At 43.4% G+C, this 25602-nt stretch overlaps 1 protein-coding gene across 3 annotated transcripts in view; it reads left to right on the top strand.

Moving 5' to 3' along the window:
* Positions 1–6657: 6657 nt before the first annotated feature.
* Positions 6658–25602, top strand: part of MLLT3 (MLLT3 super elongation complex subunit) — a 292903-nt gene continuing 273958 nt past the window's right edge. Inside the window, exons 1-3 of one of the 3 annotated variants that reach the window (XM_075559984.1) lie at positions 6834–6949; positions 7231–7328; positions 8275–8455. In XM_075559984.1, coding sequence (XP_075416099.1) covers positions 7326–7328; positions 8275–8455 — 184 coding nt within the window. In that variant the 5' untranslated portion in view covers positions 6834–6949; positions 7231–7325. Of the gene's footprint in view, positions 6813–6833; positions 6950–7230; positions 7329–8274; positions 8456–25602 lie in introns of those variants that run through there. The other 2 variants (XM_075559983.1, XM_075559985.1) reach the window with 2 other exon arrangements.

Here is a 25602-nt window from a genome sequence, read left to right as displayed (position 1 = left end):
AGACAGATACAGTACAACCAACTGTCTTTTAGAGAGATTGATTTACAGCAAACAGTTTCCAGTGAATATATCTTTTACCTATGAATATTCTACTGGGGTTCCTGTATATACTAGGAAGACCATTTTCAACCACACAATACCATCTGTCCCCCAACATTTATTCAATTATCTATCTATCTATATTTGGTCTCACATAACATCCTTTACTGATTTTTTTAGGTCTTCAAGTACTATTTATTAAATTAAGGCTACAGCCCACTAAATTAAGAAATTAGTATGGTATAGGTACTCTTATCTTCTGAACATATGAGTGCATTGCTTAAATTACCCTCAGGGAGTAAATTACACATGGAGAGGCTCCTTGTTGTAAAAAGTCTGTATATTGCTTATCTCTGGAAATAATCCTGGTCTAGGTGGGTGGTTAAGTGGTTAGAAAAACCATTGTGTATTTTCAATGTTGTAATGATTCTGACTATTATAGGGTTCCCAGTGCACTGTTATAGGATCTTGAATTAAACATAAAAAGGGAACATTTATGAATAAAAAATTTCCATGAGAAACAGGAGATCATTTCAGCTGAGGAATGTGCTCAGGACCTGGAAGATGCTTGGTATGTCATCTTTCATCAAAAGGTTTTATTTTTTACTTAAACTGATGCAATAAGGTACACAAAGAAAACACTTTAGATCAAGGGAAAAAAAACCAAGAATTGGCTGCTATTGCAAAAATGATCATGTTTTGGGTTTGTTTGTTTTGCTTTTTAGACCCCATAGATGGAATTAAGGGTATTGATTCCTAGCTCTTGAATCTGTGCCACCATTTTCCTTGACCTTGGGCTTTTTGTGTCAAATTCGACACTGCTTTTTGAAATGTGACACACATCTCCTTTGAAAATTAAGGTACTTGAGGGGCCGGCCCCAATCTCAACTACATGGACAGAACCCCCTCCCCACAGAAGAATTCACTTCAGAGGACAGCACTGAAGCTACAGCTCAGGGAGAGGGACATGTCTGATCAGAGCACACAGGAGCGAATGAAGTGGGAGGAAGAGAGAGTGGAACACATCCTGGCCTACCAAGCCCCCAGGATGATATTCCCACTCAGAGCAGCCAAAACAGGGAGGACCATAGGGCCATCCCCAGTATGAGACACAACATCCCTCACAGACCCATAGCGCTACGGGGCACAACACTGGAGACAGTGTGGAATTGTGCCCGATCTGACCCCATCACACTGAGGCGAAACACTGAGGGTGTGCAACAGAACAGCAAGGGGAGCAGAGCAAAGAAGTCCTGAGGCAATACCAAAAGTAGACTTTGGGGCCACAGCATGGCACCCCACGAGACTCAACCAGAAAACACTCCTAAATGTCAACAAACGGACCTAGAATTATTTACAGGCTTTTCTTTTCTGTTTTGTCATTGGTCTTTTTTGTCCTTATTGTTTTCTTCTGTTGCTTTGTTTTACTCTGTCTTGTTTCTTGTGCATATAATTATCTCTGAAAGTCTATCTAGAAAAGGAAGTGTGTGTTAACAAACCCACCCACAAGAGAACAACAAGTGATCCAAAATCAATAGTGAGGAGGGTGTGGGAGGCCTGGTAGGGCATGATCAAGGGCAATGTAATCAAGAGGAATTACTGAAACCCAAATGAATGCTGAACATGATAGTGGGACAAGAGGAAAGTAAAAGGAAATAGAAGAAAGAACTAGGAGGCAAAGGGCACGTATACAGGTCTAAATACAGGCATGTACATATGTAAATATATTATATATGAGGATGGGGAAATAGATCTATGTACATATATTTATAGGTTTAGTATCAAGGTAGCAGATGAACATTGGGCCTTTACTCAAAGACAAAGTGGGTGCATAAGCAAATGTGGTGAAGAAAGCTGATGGTGCCCGGCTATCAAAAGATATAGTGTCTGGGGTCTTAAAGGCTTGAAGATAAACAAGAAGCTATCTAGCTGAGAAGCAACAAAGTCCATGTGGAAGAAGCACACCAGCCTGTGTGATCACGAGGTGTCTATAGGATCAGGTATCAGGTATCAAAGAACAACAACAAAAAAATCCTATCATTGTGAATGAGGGGGAGTGAAGAGTTGAGATCCAAAGTCCATCTGTAGGCAACTGGACATTCCCTTACAGAAGGGCCACAAGGAGGAGACGAACCAGTCAGGGTGCAGTATAGCATTGATGAAACATACAACTTTCCTCTAGTTCTTTAATGCTTCCTCCCCCCACTATCATGAACCAAATTCTATCTTACAAATCCGTCTAGAACAGTACAGATAAGAGCTGGAAACACCAGGAATGCAGGACAGATAAACCCCTCAGGACCAATAATGAGAGTAGCAATACCAGGAGGGGAAGGGGAGAATGTGGGGGAGAAAGGGGGAACTGATCGTAAGGATCTACATAGAGCCTCCTCCCTGGGGGGACAGACAACAGAAAAGTGGGTGAAGGGAAACATTGGACATGTAAGACATGAAAAAATATATATAAATTATGAAGGGTTTGTGAGGGAGGTGGGGAGGGAGGGGGAAAATGAGGAGCTGATACCAAGGGCTCAAGTAGAAAGCAAATGTTTTGAGAATGATGAGGAAAACAAATGTACAAATGTGCTTGACACAATGGATGGATGTATGGATTGTGACAAGAATTGTATGAGCCCCCAATAAAGTGATTAAAAAATTAAGGTACTAAGAAGTTGAAAAAGAAATAAGCAATAATAAAAGAATAAGAGAAAACAAAGTTTTCCTAGTATTTCTCTCCTGGGCTAGATTACAACCCCTGTGAAAATAGACATTCTGTCATATTATATGCCGGGCACATGGAATGGGTGAAAGATGCTATTCAGTGAATGAACATAAGAAGGAAGTACATAGAAAAAGTGTAATACTTAGGTGGGGGTCACCATAGTTATTGAGTCTAGTTTTTGCAAAAGTTATGTCTCTTTTTGGGCAAGATTTCTTTTACTGTCTGTCTATATCTAGCTTTTTATGTGCCTGGTCTTCCCTTCACAAAATCCATACAGCAAAGAGTGGGCAACGATTGCTTTTTCTTTGTTGCATTTTTGAACTTATATATCAATATTTCATTATGAGAAATAAACTTTTAAAAAGAATCAGCTGCTCTTAAACACTGTACTCTTTGAAGACCTTCATTATGCTTCACCTGGTATATATAGACTGCCCTCAACTTCCACACCATACAAAGTGTTTGAAAACAAATGCCCTGGAGCCAAATAATTGCAGCCTCGGGGTGACAGGGACCAGGGGTTGAGATCCAACCTAGTCATTGCCCTGTTTTATTCTCTTAGTAACCAAAACTAAACCAAACCAACAACAACAAAAAAACCAACCCTCACTGCCATTGGGTCAATTCTGACTTAAGGAAACCTTCTAGGGCAAGGCAGAACTGCCTCTGTAGGTTTCTGAGACTGTCACTCTTTATGGGAGTAGAAAGATGTCGTTCTTGCTCAGAGGGACTGGTGGTTTTGAACAGCTGACCTAGTGGTTAGCAGCCCAACACTGAGCCGCCAAGGCTACTCATTCTTTTGGAAGGAGGAAGTCGTTCACACGCTATTTTCTTTAAGATTAACCTCAGGCTAGAGGTTGAATTTTGGTAAGATAATTGCATTTTGGAAAGATAGTCTTATCATTCCTTGCTTCATTTTTTGCATGTAGTACTTGTTTTTGTAGTCAACACCGAATCGTTGTGTCTTACTATTTGTAATATGCTTGCTATATTCTCAAATACCTAAAAGGTTGTTTCTGACATTTGCACTTATGTAAAGATAAAGAATTTCAGATTTGCTGGACACGAACTTCCAAACTCAAAAGCAAATTTTCTGCTATCAAGTCCATTAGGACCCATGACGATCTATGGATGAGGGTAGAACTGCCCTAGTGGCTTTCTGAGACACTAAGTCTTTAGGGGAATAGAAAGGCCCGTCATTCTCCTGTGGACCTTGTTGTTGGTTTCAAAAGGTTGACCTTGAGGTTAGTAGCCCAACTGGTAACCCCTGAGGCCACTAGGGCACCTGTGAGGGAACTTTATCTTTTATTCTTGTTTTGATTGTTCTCAAATAGCCGCTGGTTAAACAGGGCACTGAAAGACTGGCATAAATTCCTTTGCCCCTAAATTGAGTCTGGGGTATTCAGAATTGCGTGTGCTTCCTCTCCGGACTCCAGGTCTTTTTTGTGCTGAGGTCAGGTAAGGACATCTGTGAAAGGGCTCTGTGCGCCATCTACTGACGGAATCTTTCCATCCAGCGTCTGCATCCAAGAACCCACCTTTCAGGAGCCTTCGAGTATTTTATTCTTTGAGAAAGGAAGGCAGTGGTAAAACTCTTTCTAAATCTATCATTTATCTGTGACAGCTGGGGGTGGGGGGGTGAGGAATCGGACTTCCACAAACATCTAATTCAAAACGATTGTTCGGGTCCTTTGCACCACCAAATGTTACAAAGAGAATTTCCCCAAAGCCCCCTGGTATGTAAGAAGTTAGTCAAACACTGGTAATCAACTCTAACCTGTGCCTTGGGATAGGAGCGCTGCCTAATGGTTATGACTTTAGATAAAATGCCTTTATGCAGATCAGTTTCCAATCTTTTTCTAGAGGACTTCTCTCCAACTTGATTATCTTATCAGAAGTTTAATAAGGAATTTAAAGCAAGTAGGTCCACCCTTCACATAGATAATGTACACTCAGCCTGTCCTTGTGAACTTTATCCTAGTTCTTACACATACATATTCAAACACACTCATATTCAAATCTACACCGACAAGATGCGATGCTTCTCTATGTACATGGGTGGGACTTGAAAAATTTAGCCCTTGGACGTGGGTTAAAAGATGACTTGGGTAAGTCATCTCCACTGTGTGGTTGGTACTTGGGGAAGGCACTAGTGTATTAATGCAAGGGTTGGAGGTTTCCTGGGCTGGAAAGGCAAGTAGGCTCTGAACAGTCCAATCTGCTTGCCACTATCTTCCCAAGTAGCTGAGAGAACTGAAAATTAGTTGCCAGGCCCCCCCAAATCCAGGTGATCTTCCCGCTCTTCCGCTCAACTCAACCCAGGGGGTAGAGAAATGGGTAGGGAAGCAAAAAGTTGAGGCCAAGAGGGAAAGAAAGGCAGAGGATGAAGCAGCCGGAACAGCGGAGGGTGGGTGGGGGTGGGGTGTGTCCTGGGAAGCGGGGGAAGAAAAGAATACAAGTAAAACTTAGAGAGATGGTCCTCAAAAAAGGAAAAGAAAACAAAACCCCAAGGCTCTTTATTTAAAGAACCAGCGCCACACCCCTCTGGTACTTTCAAGTCAAGTCTCGAGTTGGCTGGTTTCCTTTGTGAAGGCTGTCTGGGTTTCTAGCGGAAACGAGGCCAGCCCTCCTTGCCCGCCCCACGCGTGGCCGTGCTGCCCCACGCGGGCCACTGAGCCCCAACGCGAGCCGAGCGGAGACACTCGCAGGCAGCTGCGCCTTTCTGGGAACGCTCCCGCCCCCCGGTTTTCACTCGGGAGCCTAACCGGATTAATGCCCAGAGATGGATTACGTTGGCTGTCACCAACGCGCCTAAAGATTATAATCCAATTTATGCACATGGCAGTCAGCATTAACTTTATCTGCTATTTATTTATCTGCTTTATGCGCGCGTTCTCAGAGGACGGTCCACGTTCTGATGCAATCCAGCAGGCTGTCAGGAGGAAAAGCCTCTCACAAACAACCCCACACTGGCTCCCCCGAGGGTGTGCACCTGGGACTCCCAGGCGTCTCGCCTTCACCTGGGCACCGCTTTCTGAAGCCTCCTGGCATTGCCAATGCAGGTGGTGCTCCCGCGGAAGGAAAAGGCATCCTCGCTCATTTATTTGTACTTTTGTTGTTGTTTTTGGTGGCGGTGGCAGCAGGGGCTGGGAGTGGTGGTGCTCATAGTGGGTGTGGGTGCCTGCGAGTGGACCCGGGACATAAGGAGGTGGCTCTGGTTCGAACAGTCTCAGCGACTGTTATCTTGATGCTAAGGGTGGGATTGCACGCCTTCTTTAAACAAGTTTGTTTGGGTGCGGGTTCCTGCCTCTTCAGCAACAAATCACAAAAATACGTGCAAGAAAGTGGAAGAAAGCACCCTCTACCACGCGAGCGAACGACCAACGCCAAAGACTAGATTTAACACCCTTCTGCTGCTACCGGGGGCTTTAGTAGTGGCTACATTCCAGCAGTTTTAATCCGTTTTTTATTGTAGGACGAGCGGAGTTTACTCAGGGGCCAGGACGGCTCCCCAGCTGGCCGATCTCCCCCTCCAGTACCCCCTCCCCGCCCCTCTCCTCACGGCCCCCCACCCCCGGCAGGAACCTGTTACTTTAAGCGCCGCGCTCCGCGGCGGCGGTGCGGGCCGCGGGGGTTTCGCTAGGAGGCCGGTGATTGGCTCTTTCGAGCTCCCCCTGGCTCGCTCGCTCGGCCTCCCCGCGCGCTCCGCCCCGCCCGCGCGCCCTCCCTCCGCCCCGTGAGGCTCGGAGCCCCGGTGTCAGGCACCACGGCGCATGCTCCGGAATCTCATCTTCTGGCCCCGGAGCTGCTGCTGCTGCTGCTGCTGCTGCTGCTTTTGCTTTTGGGGCTGAGTTTAATAAGCGAGCGAGCAAGCGAGCGCGGTGGGGAGGGGAGGGGGGGGAGGCAGAGAATGTCCGCCATCTACCCTCCGCTCCTGGGCGCGCTCTCATTCATAGCCGCCTCTTCATGAATTACAGCTGAGGGGGGCGGGGGAGGGGGGGACCTCACAACACCCCAGCAAAGCTCCGGGCCCCCAGGCATGGCTAACTCGGTAAGTACATGCAAAGATCATAATAAAAGGCCCCCTCCCTCCCTCTGGCCCTCCCTCCCTCGCCCCGCGCCGCCGCCGCCGCCGCCGCCGCCGCAGCCCAGACAGCGCCAGCGCTCCGCGGTTCCAATTAGAGAAAGGTTGGTACGGCTTGCAGGGAGCTGCCGCCTATCCCTCTGCCTCCTCTCCCCTCCCTCGCCCCCCTCCCGGCGCGCGCACACACACACATACACACACACGCGCGCACACACTCACACTCATACACTCGCCCCGCCACCACCCCCCCGCGCCTCCCTCCCTCCCTCCGCGCCTCTCTTTGCGATCGCAAGAAGCGCACACACTCGCTCTCGCTCACACGCGCGCACTCGCACACACTCGCCCTCGGTGGAAGGAGGCGAATAATAACTCAGCCATATTTCAGCCGCCGCCGCCGCCGCCGGGAGCCGCGGGCACAGTCCGGGGACGCGGCGAGCAGCCGGGGCGGCCGCCCCTCCGCCAGGCGCCGCGGCCGCGACCATGGTGCGTTCTCCGCGGCGCGCGTGCGAGCGGGCGAGTGCGGGCTGACAGCGCGGGGAGCACGCAACTTTGCCCCCGCGCCGGGCGCTGCGCAGCCCCGGCCCGGCGCCGCTGCGCCGGGCCAGCGCGGATTTTGGGGGGGAAGTGGGAGGGACTTTGGGGCCACTTTGGCTCTTGGAAGTGCGTGGCGGGGGCGCTGGGCGGCTGGCCTCGCCGCGCGCGGGGGGCTGCTCACTGGGGGCGCCCTAAGTTACGGATGCCTCACCGAGTGTCCCTGCGGGTGCTTGTGGGGGGCTGTGTGCGCGCGTTTGTGACGACGTCTCGGTTTGTGGTGCTCGAGCCCCGGGGTAGCAGCCGGGAGTTTGTGCCCATCAGCGGAGGCTGCCTGTAGTTTCCATTCCGCCTGGAACAGCTCTCCACACGCACGCACGCACACACACACACACGTACACAAAGACTTCCTCGGCGTGTGCCTGTCGCCGCTGTACTTTCTGGGAGGGGGCTCGCCCGGAGCTCCCCCCACTTCCCCCACCGGGTCCCAGCCGCCCTCCCTCCCCGGCCGGGAAACGGCCCGGCATTGCCTCCCTAATTGTCTTCTAATTTGTTTCCGATGCATTTGTTGTCTCGCTAGTGGTGGGCGAGTGTGCTCTCCCACCTCCCCCATCCCGCTCCCCCAGACACCCTTCTCGACCGGGGAACCTGGGCGGGGGGTGACATTCCGTTACAACCGGGCTGGGGTGGCGGCGGGGCCCGAGGCGGGGCGGCTCGGGGGGTGGGGTGTGTGTGGGGTGCGCGCGCCCACGCGCGTGGAACGTGAACGCACGGGGCCCCGCCGTTTCCTTTTATGTGCTTTTCAAGGAGGAGGGAAAAAAAATGTCAGGCGCACGGTTGAGCGGCGCCCGGCCGCCTTCCTGTTGTTCACGGCTGTCTCTCCTCCCCCTGGCCGCAGTGTGCCGTGCAGGTGAAGCTGGAGCTGGGGCACCGCGCCCAGGTGCGGAAGAAACCCACCGTGGAAGGCTTCACCCACGACTGGATGGTGTTCGTGCGCGGCCCGGAGCACAGCAACATACAGCACTTTGTGGAGAAAGTCGTCTTTCACTTGCACGAAAGCTTCCCGAGGCCAAAAAGAGGTAGGGCCCCCGATACAAAAGGGACGGCCGAAACAAACCCTCCTGGCTGGCGGTGGGAACAATCGCTGGGCCCGGCCGGTCCCCACGCCGCGCGGGCCGGCGGAGCCTCGGGATCCCGGGGCGCGGCGCGGCGCGGCGCGGCGCGGGGCCGGGCTCCCGCCTCCGCGCGCGCGCTCGCCTTCGGCGCGGTGAAAGTCACCGCAGAGAAAGGGCAGTCAGGTGTCGCGTGTTTATTCATCCCCAGCCAGCCCTCGGCGCTCCTCTGGGCTTAGCCGCCGGGTCTGTGGGAAGAAGTGCAATTAGTTTGGGGTTTGGTTGGAGTGGTGGGGATTGGGGTTGGAGGCAATAAACAGCTTGTGTGCCCCCCTCCTTTTTTTCTCTTTGAGAAATTGAGAGTTACCTGTGGTACGAGCAAAGACTGTATTGGATGTAGTTATTGTTCCTTCTTGAGATGTCTGTCGACTCTATGTGGGAGGCATTGGGTGTTGGTTACCAAGCTTTTCCTGTTAGACAACACTGCCCCTCCTCCCTGCGCCAGGATTTAAAATTGGGGAGAGGGACGCTTTCCTCCCCGCCAGCCAACCATGGCACTTGATTGCAAGCCAGATTCTGAGCAGGGTTGCCAAGTGTCTGCCCATGTGGCGGAGGGTCCCTGGAAAGGCAGAAGCTAAATCTCAGCGGAATGGTGGTGGTCCATTACTGCTTAATCCCTCCCCACCTTGGTTCTCAGCTTCAGTGTCTAGTTTGCATAATCCTGCTCGGTTTCTGTGACCCCAAACATTTCCCGCAAAGGGTTAGGAGAGCTTTGGAGAAACAGGTTGTCATTTGCGAAGATGTTTATTTACAGGGGGATCCTCAAGCCCGGATTTCAATTGCCTTCAACCTCTGGGAAGGCTACTTGTCTGGTTGTTTTAGTTGGATTGGTGGAGGTAACAGTACAAATACAGTAAGGTGCTTTGTGAACAGGTTTAAAAAAAATCTAAGTCGACACAATGGTTAGTGGTTATCTTCCACTTGATCTGTAATCTTTATTGGCATCTAGAACTCCTGCAGTTTCTTAGCGCAACCCCATAATAAATCCATTCTGCTTAGAGCTGTGTGGAAATTATCGAACACCCAGGAGCCGAATATAAAGGAGAAGTGCCATGTGGCAGAGGTTTGCGTTGATGCTTAGTTTTGTTTCCAGAGCTCCAGTCGTGGGGAGTAGGATTTAGATTTTTCTTGCCTTTACTGGTTTGGTTTATAGCCAGCCTTTGAACACTTGAACCGTTCCGTTGAATTTGATGTGCTTTGCTGGGTAATTAAGAAAGGAATTCGCCTTGTGATAGGGGGTAGAAATGTGTATTGCCTATAGAGAAAGAAATTTAGGTGGTGGTAGCATTTTATGCAGAAAAAAATCACCTGCACAAGTGTCTACTTGCTATTTCCTTGCAGCTGTGATAAACATGGGGTCATTGTAAAGTTTCTGTCACTGTCCGAGGTTGGGTTTGGTTCTTGGGATCTCTGTCTGTCTTTCACACACAACGCACTCTCTGTCTCTGGCTGTGTTTATATGTGTCTGTAGCGTCACTGCAGAATTATAACAAAAGAAATCAACTTTTAGTCCATGGTGACTACTATTCACCTTCAAGGTGAAAAACACTTACTCAGAAAGCAATGTTTATTGTGTTAGGGAAATTAACTCAGTTACCAGAAGCTGTAGCTCTTAAGGTAACTTTGTTTAGGGCCCTATACAATCAACAACCTGGCATTATGCAATCAAAGGTGATCAGCCTCTTCTATTTTTCCCAGTTGTTTCTCTGCTTTGGGCAGCAGGGGGTGGGGTGGGGGTGGATATGCTCCCTTCTGTTTCCCTTGTTTGAAGCTTTTCTGTCCAGCCTGTGGGAACACCAGGGTGCTGCCCACCAGCCCACACCTGGGAGCTGTTGCTAGGCGTGGTCAGCAGGGATTTCTTCTTAGACATCTCTCCTGAGAGGTGCCTGCTTGTTGGTGGAACTCTGCAGTTTTTAGTCTCAACTGTGAAGTTTCTGTGCACAGCCTGTAAGCCATTGTTTTAAAATGTTTAATTTTGGATATTTATTTGTATGTGTGCTTTCCATGATGTGACAAGTCCTGGGAAACTTGCCAGCTTACATAGCCCAGGAGAGACCTTGTCATACTGTAATTACACATGATTCAGATCGCAAGAGAATGTTTCTCTGTTCGTTGGGAATAGTTGCTTGTAAGTTCCAGTAATGCCAAGCATGTCACTTAATCCAGGGACTTATTATTGTTTTTTTTCTTTCGATGGTCTTTTAAAATGACAAGAATAAACATTTAATAGGAATGACAGCCATCTCTAAATCTCCTCCTATATTTTTTTAATATACTATATTCTTGACCTATCAATGTTGGGAGTACCCATTGAAATGGGAAGGATTACAAAAATGATTCTGTGGAAAGTCAGATACAAAATGTTATATAAGAGCTTATGAATGGTCATGATATGAAATCTCTGCTGTCCCTAACCAAACCTGTTGCCCTGAGTGGATTCTGACCCTATGGGACGGAGTTGAATGTGCACATGACCTTTCCCAGGCTATAGTCCTTTAAAGAAGTCGATTGTCGTATCTTTTCTGCAGAGCTGCCGCTGGCTTTGAACCACTGATTCTTCAGTTCACCATAAAGCGCTTAACCACTGAGGCACCAGGTCTCCTTATTGCCCCCCACAAAGTCCAAACTAAACTCCCTGCCATTAAGTTGATTCTGACGCACAGAGACCCTATAAGACAAGGTCGAACTGCCCTATGGGTTTCTGAGACTAATTCTTTATAGGAGTAAAGAGCCTGGTCTTTCTACCTAGGAGGGCTTGCTGGTTTCCAATGGCTGACCTTGTGGTTAGGAGCCCAGTGGTAACCCTTGTGCCATGGAAATTAGCTGACAACTGGAGAGAACTTTTAGAACTGAGGATAAATGGCTCAGTTGGAAAGATGGATGTGTCTTTAGTTTCATAACTCTTTGGTTTCAAAAGTGAATCGAATTTTCAGGTTGATTTCTGTAGCTTTACAGTAATTTTAGGAGAACTCGTAGAGGAAGAAATTATAGTATTTTCAACTTGTTGCCTAATGAGAGTTACATATGCCATTTCAGAATTGAACTAATTGGATTTGAATTAATGAGGTTTTACTCTGCCATGAAGATGTGTTGGAGACCTTCATTTAAAAACAACTAGTGCAAAATCTTAGGAAGGGGATCTTGATGAATAGTAACGCCTGGAATATCCCTTAGTTCTTACAGAATAGGCAGGTCAGAGTCTGATGCATTTTTAAATTCTCCACCTGCAAGAAGAGTTCCTATCTTATTTATCAGTACCAAAGATTTATGATAATCTGATGGCTGCAAGGAATGATCACATTCAAAACATTTCACTTAAAATATTAATATTTTCATTTTTAGTGTGTGAATTTGAGTGAACCTTCTTTTCAATTATAGCCATCCTTACTCTTGCAATCTGTTCCATGGACATTTGTGATGTCAAATTTGCTGCATATTACTTTATGTAAGATAATTTGGCCACTGGTCTGATTCGATAGCTTTTTATTTGCAGCTTTCGCTGTAAGAGTGGGCAGATAAAGCATCATAAATCCACACTTACAGCTTTGATATAAATGTTTGAGCCCCCAGCTGCACCATATAGCTTTGATTCATGTTAAACTGGTCTTCTGAAACGATTTGGAAAAAAAGCTTTTTATCAGAGTAATGTTTGAGGGCATATTTGCTCTTCTGGGGCTTTTGAAAGATACACGAAGAAGACGAAGATGGGTAATTATCTGGACATGCTAAGTGATGCTGTAAGAATGTCCCACAGTTCTGTATGGGAGTAAGATGACCAATGAGAGCAATCTTCTTGGCACTTTGAATCGGCAGAAACCATAATTTCCCCTATCACTTCCAAGCTGAACAATTGGAGGGACTCTCTCAGAGTGGTGTGGGAATGGACACTCGACACTCATCTGCTTTAGAGGGCATTTGCCAAAATACATGAACATTTTTAGCATTTGTCTATACTGTGACTCAGTGATTGATTACATGTCCAGGAATTTTCCTACAGCTATGACTTCACAAGTACATAAAGATCCATCATATGAGTATGTCTTGGGTTTGCCTTTGTCATGGCCATGTAGGGAAACCCTAATTTGGGTGCATTTCAATGACGGTAGTCCATAAAAAAGAGGCAAGCTATGTTCACAAATATGCATATTGGAAGATTTTTTTGAAAGTTACAACAGCACGTGAAAGAAAGCAAGTTGCCAAATCATTATCCTATTTAAATATGCTTGTACAAATCAAATGTATATATGTGTATGCATAGGAAAAAAGTCTGGAATATTGAACCAAACATTTGATTTCCACTTGAGCCCTTGGTATCAGCTTCCTCCTCCCCCCCCACCCCCCAGTAGTTTTCTTTCTTGGGTGCTTATGATTTTGGTGGTGAAGAGGGGTGGGGGTGGGGGCCCCTTTGTAGTGCTTGACCTATTTTTAAGAAATGTGAAGGATGTGTTTTCAAACAGTATAAAAATACAGCATGCATTTTTGAGTTGGAAAGATAAAGAACAAAGAACCAATAATTCCCCTTTAACAGACGTTGTGTTAGGTGCCATTGAATCTGTTCCAATTCAGAACAACCCTTTGTCCAACAGAACAACACTGCCCGGTCCTCCACCATCCTTACAACTGTCCGTATGTTTGAGCCAGTTGTAGCTGCTGTGACAATCCATTTTGTGGAGAGCCTTCCTCTTTTTGGCTTCCCCTCTACCGAGCCTGATGTTCTTCTCCAGGACTGTGTGTCCTGACAAAATGTCCAAAGTACATTGGATGGAGTCTCACCATCCTTGCCTCTAAGGACCATCCTGGCTATCCTCCTTCCAAGACAGTAACGCATTAAAAACCAAAGTCACTGCTGCCAAATCAATGCAAATTCATAGTTCTACGCTGTAGCTGTTCATGGGAGTAGAAAGGTTATCTTTCTCCCTTGGAGAGGCTAGTGGTTTTGAACTGCTGACCTCGCAGGTCACAGCCCAACATGTAACTGCTATGTCATTAGGGCTCCTAAGACATTAACAGACACTAGTATAGAGTGATTTAAAGTGATTTTTAACCATCTTGGATAATCTGAGCTTGATGCTTAATGTTAAAGAGGAGTTTGGGTTGGGAATTCGGGATTTATATTTAAATGTTGACCTACAGGACTCCTTGTGTGATCTTGGGCAAGTTACTGATGGGCATGATACTAGAATATAACCATGACCTCATAAGTTGAAGACTGCTTTATGTTCTTAGAAATGAAAGACCTCCCCAAAGCTTTATATAAGTTACAGTCATTAGTATTAACTGTATTTGAAATTACAGCAAGATGCTTAAAGTAGTTAAAAGATAATCATAAGCCTGTTACATGTGAACACATAAGTAACATCTTAATGGAAAACAAATATATTCAAAAGGGAAAAAAATGTAAGAAGAGTGGCATTGCTTTACATATTTATAAAATCTTTAGTGGCTGACTTAATAAAAAGCAATTAGAGTGTTTCCCTCCGCCTGGTGCATTCATCCTGTTGTGTTATCACACACCTCCGACAAACTACACTGTACACTCCTGAGAGAATCAGAGTGAAAAAGAACAAATAAAATTTTAGAGTTGTTATGAAAACAATTTAACTTCAATCCCCTGAAAGGGTCTTAAGGACCCCAAGGTGTTCCCAGATTACACTCTGATATAAAATTATTCAACAATACTACCCAGCACAGAGAAAATGCCTAATAAATGGAAGCCTAATATATAGTTGTTGCTAATAAAAACACTCATTAAAAGTAAGGGGAAAGGTATACCTTACAAGACATTTGCATGATTCAATTACATTGTAACAATTTCCTAACAGCTCTTTAGTAAGGGATTCTCCAAAGGATACATGTCCAGTATTTTAGATGAAGTCACACCATCCTGAGCTAAATTTAAATACACATTTTCCTAATTGTGGCAAAATTTGTACAACAAAAAATTTTCAAATTTCACTACTTCTACTTGAATAATTCAGTGGCATTGATTCTATTCTTTGTGTTGTACAACCATTATTGATGTCCTTTTCCAAATTATTCCACCCCCATTGACATAGACTCAGTGCCTCCCAAGCAATGTCTCTTTCCCCTTCACCCATGGTAACCACTGGTCAAGTTTGGTTTCTTTCTTTTTCTTCATATATCAAGTAGTTTTCTTGACATAGTACTCACATGCCATATACTTCCATGGGTAAGACACTTTTAGAATGAATTCTGTATACATCATCGCAATCAGTTCTAGTGCTCCCTCTGGTCTGTAGCATTATTTCTGTATGAGGGAAGGAGGCAGGCAAGCAGGGAAAGTTGTGGGTATCAGTTTATGTGATAATTTTAACTTTAGATATTTTGTTCTTTCGCTGATCCTTTGACATTTCCTTCCAGTGGATATTCTGTGGACCAAACGTGGCCCCTGTTTTTTCCCCCGTCCTGATTATCTATTATTGATGACTCCCTCTGCGTCACACAGTGTTTGTAGATGCTGATTTTTAAATCTGTCTTAGTGGTTAGAGTGTCTTTAAAGAATTTGGAGAGCTTAGCTAGTGGGAGGAATTGTGTGTGTGTGTGTGTGTGTTCATGTATTGAACAGTTATACAAATTTTGTGGTTAAGAACCTGATATTACTGAAATTCACTGAACTGTAACCTTCAATGTCAAGGTTTTGAATGTTTTTAATCCCTGAAATGTTTCTTGCTGGCTTAAGGAAAATGCTGTCGTAGTCTCTGTTTCCCATTGTTATTTATTTCCTCTATGATTTTTTATATATTTATCCCTTGAAGAAGCAATCATTGCAGGAATTCCATATCTTAGTTATAAAGATTAATGTTCTAAAACATTTAATTTTGTGTATTTACATGTGTGTTTGTAGCCATCTCTTTCTCATACTATGTATTTTAATGTCATATTCTTGTTTGTTGTATTATATATATTAGTTTATCTGATATTACAGGGAGCTCTTAAGTTGTTCGTTTTTAACTTTGTATTATTAGCTATCATAGAAAATTGGGAAACTAAATTGTACCATTGTATGGTATAGGCTTTCAGAAAATCAATACTTTCCATTTTTTTACATGCAAGTGAAAATGATGTGATTTCAATCCAAATTTATATATATCTATTGTAGAAAAATCAAGCCAACAGAAAGGTAATGAGAGAAATTACCTGAAATAGTTTTCAGAAATAACCATAATTAATATTTTGTTAGGCATCTTTATAGACGCTTAAGTGTTAAGTAGACACATAAGTATTAACTGCAAATTAATGTTCATTCCACAAATGGGTGTTCAAGCTTTTACTATATAAATAACATCCTTTTGGTTTGGAGCTGGAGAAAATATGGAACATTCCTATCTTAAAGGATATAATATTTTTGCTGAATTTATGATATTACATTGAATATGCATTTATTATACTTTATTTGGACATTTAGGCTGTTCTCAGCGTTAAGGCATATGACTAACTGTGAATAGGATCTCGGACATTCATTTTTATGACCTTTCCAAAGGTTTCCTTATGTTAAATTTCCAGAAGGAAATGAGTCAAAAGATATCTAGATCTTACATTTTAATTTGCCTTTCAATACTGCCCTCCAAAGGATTAGACCAGTTTATAGTTTCCCAACGGTTATGAGAGGGTATATTTCCTCACATGCGTGGCAATTCTAGGAGTGCATAGCTTTTTTTTAATCGCCGCTAATCTGATAATGTGAAAAGATACCTCATTTTCATTTATTTGGCTAGTGATGCCATATACATCCACTGCAAGGTCAGCAGTTTGAAACCACCAGGTGTTCCAGAGGAAAAAAGATGAAGCTTTTTACTCTCATAGTCTTGAAAACCCACAGGGGCATTTCATTCTTTGGTCCCTCTTATACGGTTGCTGTGAGCCAGACTTGAATTAAGAGCAGTGAGTTTGTTTAATGCATTTACTTTAAAAAAATCTTTTGTGATGTGCTTGTTTGATATCTTTTGTAGTAATTCTTGGCCTTTAAAATTCTTTTCAAGAAAAAATATACAGGAAAGCACAAAGAATGACAAGATAAACATTCCAGTCTTGACTTTCAAGAATAAACAAATGTTTAGATTTTGTTAAATTTGCTTCAGTATTTAAATTTAAATGTTGAAGATGCAGCTGAAGTTTTTAAATGCTTCCTTTACCTTTTCTTTCATCTCTCCAAGCTTTTTTTTTTTGTTCTGGTTTAGCTACATTTATACAGTTAAATACTGGCAAATAATGATGTGTTAATGTCTTAAATCAACATGAAGAGTATTATACTGAATGAATGATTTTCTTTCCATTGAGATATAATTCAAATACCATAAAAGCTATCCCTAAACAACATTACAGTTTTGCAACCATCATTATTTTTGAAGTCCTTAACATTTTTATATATGAATAATTTTCCATCTTGTTCCTTCCCAATATCTTCTCACACCAATCCAAATATCATCTTTGAAAGCCATTTTATTCCCTTTAATGCATTCCATGTTTTACTTTTCTATCTGCCTAAAAGAATATGTGAGTAATTTTGAGTTTTGTACAGTGGACATCCTTGTACCTGTGTGGTGAATAAGAATTTGAAAACAGGGATTAGTATCAGAGCCTAAATTGTCAGAATCTGTTTTGCAGAAGGCTATGGATGTCAGTGGGAGCCCAAGATGCATTGTGGGAAATACATAGGAAATAAGCCTCTGGTGATCTCCCTCTGTCCATAGTGGAGGGAGGGGAGGAAAGTGGTCACTAAACAGAGTGCATTGGAGAGATGAGTAGTAGATCAAAGAGATAAAGCTGACTTGAATAGTTAGTTCGACTTTTGTCAGTGGATTCCCCCTCTTATGGGACCTGATAAAGTTTTCAACATTTTCCGTAATTTTGTTTTTGTTTGTTCATATTAGGGTTTATCTCAGAGGTGTTATGTTATTGGGGATCACCTTCTTGAAGTTGTGCTATATATCTTTGGTTTTTGGTATATGAAACCCAGGATTGATGAAACTATAGGGACAGCAAGTAGAAGAAGGGTTAGGGTTGGGGGAGGGGGGTAAAAAGTGAGATGATGTCAAGGAGGACAGGAAGAAAAAGAATGTTTGGAAACTGTGGTAGCAATTGTACAATACGGCTTGGTGTGATTGAACTATGGAATGATATACGTAATAACTCCCAATTAAGAATAAATGTTTAAAAAGCTTGGATACAGATTGAGAAATTTAGTTGTTGGGCTATGGGCATTTGCATTTGCATTGGGCATTTTTGAATTGCTTTACTAAGTAGTTACGAGAGTTTATACTCTGTCAGGGAATAAGTACTGTTTCTCTACAGTCTTGCCAGTATTACACATTGTAAGATGTCCTGTTTTTGCGGAATCGGCGCAGTGGCAGCTACGGTGGCCTCAAACATGAGAAAAGTTGCGATGATGGTGCAGGGCTGGGCAATGCTTTGTTGTGTTTGTCTTGATGGCCCTTAGCAGCAGCATCTTTGATATTTGATTGACATTTTTTTGTTTGGTGTGATTCCTAGTTGAGCTGAGCCATTTGTCACTTTGGTAACTTCTATAAAACGTCCTGTGTGTGTATATGTGTGTTTAAAGACCACTACTGGGGTGCTTTTTCGTACTAGTTTGTTGGATGTTATTTGTTATTTGTATTGAGACTATCGTGTGCCTCTCTGTTTTCATAGTCTGAGTTCAGTATATGAAGGTTTGGCCATATGGAAGTTTTAAATTTCGTCAGATCTGTTTTTGTTAGTTTTCCTCTCTGGTTTTCGGCTCTTGTTTGAGAGTGTCATTTGTGCGCATGGTAATATGCTTAGCCACCAGACTTTATTTGCAGGTGGTGGCGTGGCAGAAGAGCCATGAGAGCTGAAAATAACAGAGGAGAGCCTGACTTCAAGGTGCTTGTGTCGTTTAGAGCTGGGGAGGACCCTTGAAAGTCTTCATCTGTGTTTTCACTCTTATCTCACTCTTTTTATACATAAGAGAGAGCTTTATATCAAAAGGCAATTGTACATCGAGAAAGCAGCCCAGTCCAGATCAAGTCCATAAGTTTGATATTAGCCCATATGTCTGAAACTAGTCCATAAATCCCTCTTCAGACTCATGTAGCACATGCAATGATGCCTAATGCAGGAAGATCACAGGCTGGTGGGTGAAAAGTCTTGTGGATCCAATGCCAGTGGAAGGATCTCAGCACTGGCTCGGGTGTCCACGTGGCGCCTCCATCTTTCTGAGTGTCTCAACAGCAGGAAAGGGAAGGCAGAGACAGAGAGGAGAGGGAGAGGGAGAGAGAAGGAGAGGAGAGGGAGCTCATCTTGTCTCCAGGGAGGAAGAGAGGAAGTTCCCAGAATCCTCTTGAGAAGGCCACACCCACAATGAGACATCATCAGGCTGTGACCTGATTGACAGGTTAGACTCCACCTCTTCCCTGTTACTCCTCAAATTGACACAAGTATGTAGCTACCAGAGCATACAACAGCAATATCTTGTTTCACTTTTAATCAGAAGTCTAGAAATGTGGAGTGATCCCGGAAATAGACACAGAGTCACAAGTATGTCCAAGCAAAGATTACTCTAATAATAAATGTTTACTTTTAAGTCATTAATGATTCACTTACACTAACAGACAAATGCTCCAGATCTAGGATTTAAATAAGTGGTGATGTATTAGTCTGGGTACTTTAGGAAACAAATCCACAGAAATTTTATATAAAACGTTACCTAAAAACTTTATATAAAGGGTAAATGCACATCAAGAAAACATCCCAACCCAGTGCTGCCAAGCCCACAAGTCCAACATTAACTCATATATCTGACACCCATCCCCAATGTCCTCCTCCATCTCACAAAACACAAACAATGCTGCCGACTGCAGCAGGAAAGCAGAGTCAGTGAATGTGTAAACATCTCAGCGCTGGCAGGGGTCTCCACACGGCTGCTCCAGCACCCAGGGCTGCATCCGGGTAGGTCCATGGGACTTCTCAGAGATGTCTTGCAGGAAGTGAACCTTCCTAGCTGAAGCAGGAACTGGCTAAGGCAGTTGCACTCTGGTCCGACCATCACAAAGCAAGAGACCCGAGAACTGGAAAGGCAAGCCATTTATCCCTCCGCCCTTCAATTAACCCCACATGTGTTTTATCAGCCTGGTTGGCACAATAAACTAACTACCCGGGTTGGTAACCATGGTCAAAAATGCAAACTCACTGCCATCAAATTAATTCCTACTCATATCAACCTTGTAAGGCAGAGTTCTACTGCTTCTCTGAGTTTCAGAATCTGCAACTCTTTACAGGAGTAGAAAGTCTCATTTTTCTCCCTTGAGGTAGCTGATGGTTTCATATCCCTGACTTTATGGTTAGCAGCCCAAACCAGTAACAGTAAGCCACCTAGGCTCCTCTGGTAACTATGGTGCAGACTCCGCTGCCATCAAATGATACCGACTCATGGTATGAAGAGTAGAACAGCCTCTGTGGGTTTCCAACACGGAAACTATGGGAGTCGAAAGCCCGTCTTTCTCCTGTGGAGCAACTGGTGATCACAAACTGCATCCCTGCAGATTGCAGCTCAACACATAGCCACCACGCCTTTAGGGTAACTAAGGTAGATGCCGTTGAAAAGGAAGATGCAGTTGTTCTATAGCTCTTTTCAGCTGGAGTCAAATTCACTGTATGGATTAATGCAACGTTTTCTTCTGATAGTCATTTGGAAAAAAAAATATTGCTGGATAGTGTCTCCTAGTATTTGGGACCTGTTCCACTTCATTGGAGAGGACTGCAGTCCCATGAAGGAAGCAGAACATTATTTTAAGAAACAAAGCAAAATGAACCAGGAGCAGGAGTGACCAACACTTTGTAATTTTCTAGTTTTGTTAAGAAATTGTTCTAGTTTTTGTTAAATTTGCAGTGGTTGCAACCTGAAGAAGGCAGCATCATTGAATAGCTGAAAACGACCAGAATTAGACCAGTGTTTGGGTGCGATGGAGTTGGTATGTGGCCATTAACAATTAAATTTTTTGGATAAAAATCAGTCTACAATCACTTTATACAAAGGAAATTATGACTTTACATTATTGTGATTTGGAGGTCTATTTGTTTTTAATATTGTTGATAAGTGATTATACAGGCAATTAGTTGAATTTAATTCTAGTTACTACCTTTGCTACAAGATTGCTAGTTTCAGAGTCAAACAAAATTTTAAATTTATAAATATTTTGTTTAGCCCAAATCAGTTTTTTCCCCTTAGTTTGTTCCACCAGAAATCATCATTTATTTTAGGACAAATGCTGCATGCCAAAAAAGGAAAATACATCCTAACAATTTTCCAAGGCATTAAACATTAGACTCGAGAGGAGGGAGATTGATCACTATCCTGATTCTTCTAGTTAGACACCTGGCCTGTGTGCAGTGGCATCTCTAGGGTTATTACCACCTACTGTGGAAACTCATGCCGTCACCCACCGGCCCCACTGGGTCACCTCCATCCCGCCCATGCAGAATCCTTAGTAATGTTTGCGTGTGGTGCGTTTCAGTTGCACACGCTGGTCTTAGACTCTATGAATCTAACACAATTGTTTTGTACATTTTTTTTCACGGTGAGTTACAGGATGACTAGTAACATTTTCGACTTTTCAAAAAATAAAGACGAACATTTGGGTGTGATTGAGTTGCTATGTTGCCGTTGACAATTTAATTTTTGGCTAAAAATGCACCCTCACTTTCTGTGCAAGAGTATTGTGACCTTAACATCCATCTGATTCTCTTAAAAACGTCTTTTGTTTATTGTTTCACCCTCAAACAAATTAGTCATATAGGTTCACAAATGCTAATTGCCATAATATTGTAGCTCAGACATCGATCGGAACATTTGACAAAACCATTAAGTATAAAAACACCAACTATACAAACCCTGACATCGAGGAAAGAAGCGGTGCGTGCTGTAGTGCGTGCCAAGCCATGTTCTTCGAATCAGCGTCGGAATGGAGTATTGAAGACTGCCCTGACCTGAGTCCATGCGAAGGTGCCGAGTGTATTAGCATAGGGCGTTAACCTTTCTGGTTATTGTAGCTGGGCTTATAAAAATGTTTTGTTGTTATAACTAATGATAGAGATATGTTTGTTAAAAATAGAAATTTCCACAGAGCCACACAAAGATGTCATTAGTGCTCATTTTGGTGTTATCAATATTGCATCTTACCAGGTACAGTCCATACCCCGCAGCCTCCCAGTCATGCTGCTGTCTGCAATGAGACCTTTGACTTTTCCTAGCTATCTTTTATGTTCCTCCCTTCCCATTGGAGGTGTTAGGAGGCAGCTACTGTCTGATTACTTATTCTTACTTATTCGTTCAAGGAGCTCGGGTCGGGTGGGGGTGGGGTGCTCTGCTGTGGGAGAATCATGTGTTGGCAGCTGTGCCAGGCCAGCAGTTCCAGCAGCCAGCCTGTGCCAGAGGAAGATGAGGCCGTCTGCTCCAGTGATGATGGACAGTCTCGGAAAACCTACAGGGCAGTTCTACTCTGTCTACAGGGTCACTCTGAGTTGGAATAGACTTGGTGGCTGTAGGACTTACTCAATCAGATAAACATTTTGAATGAGTGTATAAAAGCAAGGTTCACAGTAGGTCTTGGATTATCCATTTCTTCTCCCCCAAAGACTGACTCAGTGTGATTTGTAAATATGAGAATCTTAAAAAAAAAGAATAAATATTGCATCTTATGAAGCATTTTCCTCCAGTGGATTTTATTCCATGTTTTCATATTCTCAGCAGTCATTTAAAAGTGATTCTCAGTCATGAAAAATAGAGAACGTGGGCTGTGGGGCTTGGTTGCTTTTAGCAGAAGGCTTATTCCAAAATGCCGACAAATAGCAGGGTGTCTTCTCAGGGGTGCTTGCTGTGTGTCTTTTCCTTTGTATGTATAACATGATAATTAATAGGTGGGCAGTGACTTTATTATGGGTTTAGAACACATACCAGGCGGTTCTAATAGTTTACCACTTACTGTATATACTTGAGTATAAGCTGACCCGAATATCAGCCTAAGTACCTAATTTTACCCCCCAAACTGCATAAAAATGTGCTGAAAAACTCAGCTTATACACGAGTATATACGGTAACTCTCCTTGACGACATCTCTGTCTATGTATCTATTAACGGTTCCTCCCGTGTTACATTAGAGCCACGCATCGATGAGGTGGGTCCAGTGTTACCACTGTATATCACCACTAATGACTTTCGATCAGCGTACTGTTCTAGACATTGGAAGTTGGGGGCCACAATAGCACAAAAAGGTAGATAATTCCACCTCAGGAGAGAGAGGGGTAAGATTCCCTGACCGAAGCTTCCACTCTTTCTTCTAAGTGGTGAATTATTACCCAGCATCCTGAAGCTCATTTTTTTCTGTACCTCTCTTTGCTCCGAGACTTTGGGGTAACAGAACAGCCACATTGATTTAGCAGGAAACATCGTGTCTCCTGAGAACAGTTTTCCAACACATGTCTTAGCTTATTGGATGGGCAGAAAGAATTCCTCCCCCTTTCCATCTCTCCCTCTTTATTCTTTCTTCACTTCCTACAGAGGCTTTTTCAAAAGCCAGACACACAGTTGAGGGACTTGGCTAGCTCTGTCCATATTTTACTACCTAAATCCTTGAAATACAGCTAGCTTTTTAGTTTTAAAGCGAGGAGTCAGATGTTCCGGTGAGTGGTGCGAGTGGAATTCAGCAGTGCGGCAGTAAGGGCCCTGGCCCAGGAGGCAGAAGCGATGGATTTGGACTGGATTAGCTGTGTGGGCTTTCCCAGCTTGGAAATACTTTTTATTTAATTTTTAGAGGGACTAACTTCTTGCTTAGTCATGGATGTAGTGTTTTTATAATAACAATGGGATAGTTATTGCCGATGATTAATTATCAACTGGGTGCCGGCTGTCACAGTCTGGTTTTTTGTATTTGACACTGGATGTGCCACTGAGTTGCGCTTCTCGTGTCTTTGGTCTAATACTGTGGGCGGGGAGAATTGGTTTTGTGATAAAAGGTTCTCATGACCATGGGGATATTGGGATTTTATCTTAACTTAGGTAAGCAGAAAATCCTGGTGGCCCCGTGGCTAAGCTGCTAACTGACAGGTCCCTGGTGAATTAGGCTCAGGTGTTTCATAAGTTGGTCGTAAGCTTAAGAAGAAGTGTGCAGACCCTATTCTTCACGCTTGATAGTCTGCTTTTCAACAAGATAGCTTAGGACGGGGCAGTTCTGCTCTGTCCTCCAGGACGCCATGAGTCAGCTTTTACTCCATGACTTAGGCTTTTTTGGCATGATGCATCAGCAGCGAAATGAGTAAAAAGACAGACTGAAATAATGGGGATGTAGGAGCTCGCCTGGGTAATTCATCCAGTAGGCTGTGTTAAGTTTTGATTATGAAAAGTTTGCTTTCAATCACATTGTTGCCATATACACCAGCTATCAACTCCTGATCCCAGATTGTAACCTTCCAAGAACGTTAGAGGCGCCCTGTGTTTGCATGATAGGTTTTCCTCAAATGTAGCTTCTTTTTAAATGTATGAGAACACTTTATATCAAGAAGTAATTATACAGGGAGAAAACATCCCAGCCAAATCCAACTCAAGTCCATAAATCCAATAATAGTCCATAAATCCCTCTTCAGACTCAGACAGCCACATGCAGTGATGCAGAATGTATCATTGTAGAATGTATCAAATGTAGTTGTTGATGAGGCCCTTATATCCTTGTGTTTTCCAGGAAAGCTAATTTTTTTTTCCACATAATATCGGTCAAACTTTATTGTTGCTTAATTAATTTGTTTTCCTAAAGTATCACCTGCCAGTGAACTACTTGGGGAGTAGAATATTTGGATTATATTTAGGAATTGAATCTATATGATCAAGTTAAACAAGTTTGAAGAAAGCTTATCAAATATTTGATTTTTCAATATGATTGCAGAGTTTTTCTGTTTAATAATCCAGGTGTTTAATTGAACTGTTGGGAAGCGAGTACCCTTCTACTCACTTGTGAGGCCCTATATAACTTTCAGATCAAAGAAAAATTACTTTAAAATCATTTCAGTTATTATTGTAGCTTGATAAGACATTTGTGAAATGCCTGACAAGAGAAGGATTAAGTTTATACCAAAATACATGAATGCAGAACATTGAAATAGGAGGGTAAATAAGTGAGAATTTTCTTCTGTTTTAAGTATTTCATACTAACCAGCAGTTAATGTCACTTGACATATGGCATCTGCCTGTGGAGGCCCTTTTTTTTGGCTTATAATCATTGATTTTAGTGATCGGTTCAGTCCATTCTCTTTGTATCAGAATTGTTGTTCTTTACTCACATTTAGAGAAAAGGTGGGAAGAGAATATGATAGCAAATGTCCATAGAGGTTGTCTGTGGGAAGGGTTCATGAGGGAGGGGAAGTGAGGAGCTGATGCCAAGAGCTGTTTTGAGAATGACGAGGGCAATAAATGTACAAATGTGCTTGACGAAAACAAAAGGATCATGGCAGCATATGTACACATGTGCTTGATACAATGGATGTATGGATTGTTAGAAGAGCTGTAAGAGCCCCCAATAAAATTACTTATTAAAAAAATAAGTTATCTGTGGGAGGTGGGATATCAGGAAATTCTTTTTTTTAAACAATTTATTGGGGCTCATACAATTCTTATCACAGTTCATACATATACATACATCAATTGTATAAAGCACATCTGTACAGTCTTTGCCCTAATCATTTTTTTCTCCTCTTTTCTTTTTTTACATTTTATTAGGGACTCATACAACTCTTATCACCATCCATACATATACATACATCAATTGTATAAAGCACATCCATACATTCCCTGCCCCAATCATTCTCAAAGCATTTGCTCTCCACTTAAGCCCCTTGCATCAGGTCCTCTTTTTTTTCCAGGAAATTCTTATTGTCACCAGTACCAATATTACTTCTGTGAAATGAAACTTCACTCACTCACTCACTCACTCACTCACTCACTCACTCACTCACTCACTCACTCACTCCCATGGAGTCAAGACTGACTCCTAGCGGCTCTGTAGGACAGG

The sequence above is a fragment of the Tenrec ecaudatus genome, chromosome 10 (genome assembly GCF_050624435.1).
Source record: "Tenrec ecaudatus isolate mTenEca1 chromosome 10, mTenEca1.hap1, whole genome shotgun sequence".
Lineage (NCBI taxonomy): Eukaryota > Metazoa > Chordata > Mammalia > Afrosoricida > Tenrecidae > Tenrec > Tenrec ecaudatus.
Note: the sequence above shows the minus strand (reverse complement) of the source record. Positions and strands in the feature narration are given on the sequence as shown.